The following is a 6571-nucleotide window of genomic DNA, read 5'->3' as shown; positions in this document are numbered from 1 at the left end:
CTAAGGGCCTGGGATGCTGGTACAGACGAGGGCGACCCGAGGGACAGCAGGGCCGTCCACTTCCTCATTCAGCAGAGGCTGCTGCCCCACACTGGTATCGGACTCAACAGTTTTTAAGAGTTCTCTGCCGTTTCCCTGCCCATGTGACAGCTAACAACGGACACCGAGTGAGTGAAGAGACCTTCCCGAGACAAGTCTCCCTGCGTGTGGGTGGCGGTGGTCTGGTCTTAGCAAAATAAGCGGAAGACCCGAGTGTTCTCGCCTCCCGTCAAGAGCCACGGACCCAGCACGCGGAACGTATCTTGTCCACCTCCCCCCTCACTCCACTGCCAGTCCTGCAATGAATTCTTTTCCCTCTAAAACAAAAGAGAACAGGTGGATAGATTTTAGTAAAAAGCCTTCACCTCCTGAGGTATGTGACTCAGAATATTCTTCTGATTTAAGAGGAAAAAAAAAAAGCCAAATCACCTATCACTTCGGTATATATTTATATATTTACAACTTTCTTTGTGACAGAAAGTCTGTAGTAAAAAACTGAAAGGCGGAAGTCATCTTCAGTATCTAGTCATAGCCCAGAGGAAGGGTGGGACAGATACTGGTGCAGGTTGTTTGTTGATGTTTCTTCCAAAAAAGAACCTTCTGATGGAGGATGACTTCACGTTAGAATTCCAAAGCAGTGTCCAAGATGACGTAATACTTGAATGGTAAATTAAATGGCTTTTATTCCATTATTAAATAACTTAGTCACTATACACGTGATGTCATCTTGTAGTACCAGTCAACTGGGGCTATAAAAAAAAGATCTCGTGTTAGTAACTTATAAAATGCAGACCCGGTTACCCTCCTATTCTAATGTGAGTAGCCCTTTTACAATAAACCCATCAAAGCCAAGGGCCCGGGGGAGCAGAGATGGAGGGAGACTGGCCTTGAGCCCTCCTGGGATGGTAGCTGGAGGCCCCCAGGAAGTACCGCCTTCAGTGGTAGGCACTCGTTAACAGCCCCGTTTCCTCAAGCCAACTCAGTCTTTGAGTGTCACCGAAATCCCCAAAGAAAAAAGCTGAGACCTTAAGAACCCTGAGCGGAGCTGTCGCTCCCTCCGGCAGTTATCTGCGCCTTGCCACATGCATCTCCTGGGGTCCGTTTCCACCCCTCCTCAGCTTCTCTTCCTGGTGAGTCATCCCTGCAGTGATGACGGGACCAACCCGGGGTTAGCTCGGAGGAAATGAGCCCGGGCACAAAGCTGCGGAATTGCCTAGACACGCCCCTTCAAACAGGTCCCAGTTCTTGCCTCGTGCCTTCCCTACAGTCTGTACTTCACAGGTCAGACCAGATCCTCCAGGCGCAGCCCAGACCACACCAGGGTCCCCAAAATATGTGTACTTGTTGGTGACCAGAGATCATAAAGAGCGTTGGAGTCACAAGGGTTAGCTAAAAGGGAGCAAATGAGCTCTCCTTATTAAGAATCTGACAGGCGCCTGGGTGGCTCAGCCAGTTGGGGGTCTGCCTTTGGCCCAGGTCATGGTCCCAGAGTCCTGGGATCGAGCCCCCTGTCGGGCTCCCTGCTCAGCAGGGAGCCTGCTTCTCTCACTCTGCCTCTCCCTCTGCTTGTGCTCTCTCTCAAACAAATAAATAAAATCTTAAAAAAAAAATCTAACAGAATGTGAAAATGGGTGCTGTGAAGTTTTGAGGGAGATGAAGTGGGAGGTGCTTCTCAAACGTGTCCCGGCAGGCACAGCACTCCTCAGAGCAGCTCTGCAGGGGCAAGGCTTGGTGCCCTGCTGCTCTCCACCTCCCCCCACCCCCAGCCTCTCCTCACCCACACCCACATCGCTGCATGTCCTGCCAACGAATCGGGCCTGTCTCTCCAGCTCCCCTTCAGGCCGAGACACCGCCTCCAGCCTGCAAATCTGTCTTCCCAGAAAAACAGGGCTCTCTGCTCCCTTTTTAACTTGGTCGACTTTGTGACCTGTTTTCCAGGCATTTACACAAAAACGGAGACTATGAGCACTCCCAGAAATTGTCAACACTGAACTATGCAGGTGAAAAGTGTGATACTATGTCCGTTTTTCTCTCAGTGATCTGAAATCTACTTGGTTGTCCTTGGATATTTTCTAATTGGGTCTAGCTCTTTCAGACACTGTCCTCACAGAAACGTGATAATTTGGCCTTTGTTCCTCGTTATGCTTGTCCCCGCCCCCACTACTCTTCCAACCCTTCCCCCTCCACCATATATATAACTCTTGAATAACTGAGTTTAAGGAAGTCCCCCTGCAGCCACAGTGGGCTCTTTAAATTTAAAAATTGTTATTAAATAGGTAGTAAATACACAAAGTACAAAATCTGGATGGTAAAAAAAAAATACATCAAGAAATGTGAACTCCCACACCCAGCCCCAAGCTACCCAGGTTTCTGCCCAGGATGTCACTCTCAGATGTCACCTCTACCTTTCTAGACTTATCCCAAAGCACTGCTTTTTGTGCTTTTTAGAACTCTCCTGCTCAAGAACCTACAATGGCTCCCTATTCCCATATCGCTCCATCTTAATGCCCCTGACTTCACTCTTTTGCCACTTGCTCAGCCTGATGCTAAGTAGGCCAATCTCTCTGTCCAATAAACCACGAGGGTTTAGTTCCCCTCCATGTCTCTGCCTCTGCTGCTTCTCCCGGCTGGAATGCCTTTTCCACTCTGCCTCTGCCTGCTTTGAACATCTAGCTCACATCCTGCCCCCTCAGAGTCTTCATGCTCACCCCGGCCTCTTCGCCTTGCCTTCGCTGGCTGCCCAGCCCCGACCATCCCCACCACACATTCCGGCCCATGACCCCGTGCCTCAGCCCTTCTGCTGATGTACTTGTCCTCTCTCTCCCGTGTGCCCACGAGCTGCCCGAGGGTGGGAGCCCTGACAGTGTCAGGCTTCCCCGGGTCCATGATGTCACGCCATCGGCTAACACAGTGCCTGACCTCACTGCAGTAATCTTCGGTAGTGTGCCGAGTGAAGAGAGCCGCCGGTGGAGGCAGGAGCTCCGGGAGAGTCCCTTGCCTCTCCCAGCGGCCCTGGCTCACGGCATCCCCTGAACGGTGTCGGCAGTCAGGTTCTGATGGCCACCCCTCTGCTGTAACCAGGTGGGTCTCTGTAGAGAACCCCCTGGAATCTCGCCCTCCCCTGGCACTCATACTTACTGCCGCACATCTGTAATACCCACCTCTGAGCACAGCCCCTTGTCCTCTTCCTCTCCCTGCTTCCCTGCTGGCACACCTCTTCCTCACCCCACCTGCCATTGCTCACTTCCTCTCCAACCCTCTCTGCATGGCCTCCTGGCCCATCAGCCCTCACAGGCTCGCTGTGAGGCTCACAGAAATGCCCTGGGCCTCCTGCCACAGCCAACTTCCCTGGTAACCTGGGCGTGTCCCAGCCGGCAGCTGGGGAGAAAGGGAAGCTCTGAGCCCATGGGCCCCAGGCACGCAGGTGCTCACTGCTGCTCAGTGGCCCTTCCTCATTCCCACTCCAACCATGACCCTGTGGCTTTCTGGAAAACCAGCAACTCACTCAACAAAGCCAAAGGTCTTGACCACCTGCCCTCCTCCTTAGCTTCTCCTCACCTTGAATACGCAGCCCCCTCCCTGAGCGTCTCTAGCAGGGGGCCACCCTGGCTCTCCTCCCCAGCTTGCTCCACCCGGGCTCCTCACCTCGGCTCATCACCTGAGGGCCTTGGGCTTGGCTTTCCTGGTGACCTCAGACGCTCAGGGCATCAGTTACTATCCTGAAGAAGATGTGCCCCCATCTGCAGCTCCAGCTGCAGCCCCTAAAGCCACTTCTGCAATTATGTGCCGGACCTCATGACCCAAGTAACGTGCCCAGACCCCAAACTCAGCCTCAGACTCGGCTTCCCCACCCAGAGCCCCGCCTGACTCTTCCACTAGGCCTGGCAGTTCCGCCGTCTTCTGGGCACCCAGCATCGGAATTCCTGCCACTTCTGGCTTCTTTCCTGAATAATAATAAGACTATTCATAACCAGAATAGCACAATAACATTTATTAAGCTCCATTCTGAGCCACTGTTCGAAGCATTTTATTTTCATTAACATGTTTGTATATGTTGCTATTGCTATGCAATTATTACCACACCATTACTCTGATTTCTCTACTCTTATTATGCCCATTTTCCACAGAAGACAACTGAGGCACAAAGAGTTGAAGTGACTTGTCTGAGGCCCATGAGAGATGAGCTGGCAGGGAACCCCCCACCCCCGCCCTGGGGAGCCTGCCCTCTCAGCTGGAATGTTCGTCAATATGACCGCCACACCTCCTGTACCTAGCCCTCCACGGCGGCTCTGCCACGACGACCACCATGATTCAGGCCCTCTCTGCGCGGCTGCACTGTTTCATTTGTCCACCAACCAGAGTCTCCAGCTCCAGCCTCTTGCCTATTAATTCCTCCTGTGCTTTGTCTAATGCATAGCTCTGCTCAGACATCCTCAGTGGTTTCCCAGAAAAAAATGACACAGACCTCTTGGCAACTCCCTCTCGGTATCTTGGCTTGGCCCAGCCTGCCAGGCCAGCCCCAGCTCCCTCTATCCACCGACATCTGGTGCCCGAAGGAGGATGACTCTTAACTCCCTATCTTGCCCTTTATAGCCCTGAGCCTGTACTCTTCCTATCACCTGCTAACGCCCAGCTCCTGGGCCCCTGCCTCCTGACTGCCAAGGACCTGGCGGGGCACCGGGGTCCCTCTGGAGCCTCCTTATGGCAGTTTAGTCAGCATTGCTGCCCTTGACTGTGTCTGGATCCTAGCTTTTGTTTGTGATACTGGCCCAGCCCTGACCCTGGCTCCCGAAGTGAACCCAATCCTTGGTCCAATTCTCCTGGGATGGGAGAAGGAGGCTAACGGTATAACCCTCGGAGTCTGAAGACCCTGATTTGAATCCCAGCTCGACTACTTCTTAGCAATGGAACCTGACTTCTCATAGCCACTCTCTCTAAGCAAGTGGTAATGCCACCCCCGTGTGAGGCCTGTTGTGAGGGTGTGAGGAGGTGATACACGGAAAGTGCCGAGCCCAGCGCTGATGTCACTTATTACCATTCAAGACAAGTGACAGATACACAGAACGTGGTCCCCAGGGAAGAGGTGCTCTACATCAGGGCTGTTCTGGTGCTGCTTACACGATACATAATTTATCCACCGCACCGTCCGCAGGGTACTTACTCGGTCCTCTCTGTTTTTCTTCCACCTTTCAGACAAGCTACAAATGAAGAAATTTGCAACTCAGTTAAAGGACTGAAAAGCAAAGCTGAAATCTGCAGTTACCGCCTGCCTGATGAAGACCTGATTCTGGAACATTCTAAACCACAGCCCCGTCACGCTGGTCTTCCTGCTCTTCCCGTTGCTTAAGTCAAACTAACTGCAGAGGGGTCCAGAGAGGTGTTCCAAAACTGCTCATCAGAAGACAGAAAAAGAAAACACACACTGCTAACAAAAACGGGTATTTCTACAGCAGCTCACGCATAAGGCTAAAGATGCAGGGCAGGCTTGCACAGCGTGGGCCAGCACTGCCCAGGAACACGGAGCCACACAGGTAATTAACAATTCTAGCAGTCACGTCATTAAGTGAACAGAACAGGGTGAAATTCATTTTCAAAATGTTTTAATTTTGAAATTAATTTTAATGTTTAATTTTGACATTTTAATAATTCTCAATTTATTTAGTAGCCAAACACGTCAAAAATACTATCATTTTAACATGTAATCACAATAAACACTACTAATGAGACATTTTGCAGTCCTTTTTAAACACGAAGTCTTATAAATTCAGCGTGCATTTTATATTTACGGCACACCTGTTTGGACCCCCACGTTTCAAGGGTTCAACAGCCGCAGGCGGCTCCTGGCTACCATTTTGGACAGTGCCGTTCTGGACAGTAAGCTATGGCTTCCACACACGTACACATCGGTGGCCTCCCATAAAAGGCATCAGCCCTCGTCAGGGGCCAGACTAGAGGTCCCCCAGCCTAGTCCACAGGCTTGACTGAGCTTGTCCCTGTGTCTGTCAACTACAACTTACGCTCCCTGTCCCCCTCAGAAGGCTCCCTGCCAAATGCCTCATTCTTTCCCAAGTTACGGCTTTAGGGTTGTGAAGCCAGCTGAAGTAAGTGTATTTTTCAAGGCATTTTTTTTTTCCCCAGGTTATACCGGTCCTGACCATGGGAGTAATTTTCTCTCCATTGAATGAACTTTTTTTTTTTTTAAAGTTAAATCAACCAACTGATTTGGAATTATATGAGCACTCAGTACCACCTGTTTTTGGTTCAGGGATTCTGGTAATAGACCCACAAGAACTCTGAGTGGAAAATGATTTTGGTTTCTGGGGACCAATCTGTTAAGGAGATGATTAACAACGATGCTGCTATTTGGGGATTAAAAATAATCTTTTATAAGAACATGTGAGCTCCCAAATATTTTGCTCATTGGTAATGAAGCCTCAAAACTTTCTTCAGCTGATTTTTATATCTTATTTATAGGAGAGTCAACTGACTCATAATCTCCTACCTACGGATCTTCGCGGTATTTGCAACCTAT

At 50.6% G+C, this 6571-nt stretch overlaps 1 protein-coding gene across 4 annotated transcripts in view; it reads right to left on the bottom strand.

Moving 5' to 3' along the window:
* Window positions 1–471: 471 nt before the first annotated feature.
* Window positions 472–6571, bottom strand: part of CD58 (CD58 molecule) — a 38837-nt gene continuing 32737 nt past the window's right edge. Inside the window, exons 5-7 of one of the 4 annotated variants that reach the window (XM_040626864.1) lie at window positions 5201–5237; window positions 1065–1180; window positions 472–788 (exon numbers count right to left, since the gene is read on the bottom strand). In XM_040626864.1, coding sequence (XP_040482798.1) covers window positions 1066–1180; window positions 5201–5237 — 152 coding nt within the window. In that variant the 3' untranslated portion in view covers window positions 472–788; window position 1065. Of the gene's footprint in view, window positions 789–1064; window positions 1181–5074; window positions 5238–6571 lie in introns of all 4 variants that reach the window. The other 3 variants (XR_005834039.1, XM_040626866.1, XM_040626865.1) reach the window with 3 other exon arrangements.

Source organism: Ursus maritimus, unplaced genomic scaffold (assembly GCF_017311325.1).
Source record: "Ursus maritimus isolate PB19 unplaced genomic scaffold, ASM1731132v1 scaffold_12, whole genome shotgun sequence".
Taxonomy (NCBI): Eukaryota; Metazoa; Chordata; class Mammalia; order Carnivora; family Ursidae; genus Ursus; species Ursus maritimus.
The sequence above is the reverse complement of the archived record's forward strand: the minus strand, read 5'-3'. Positions and strand labels throughout refer to the sequence as shown.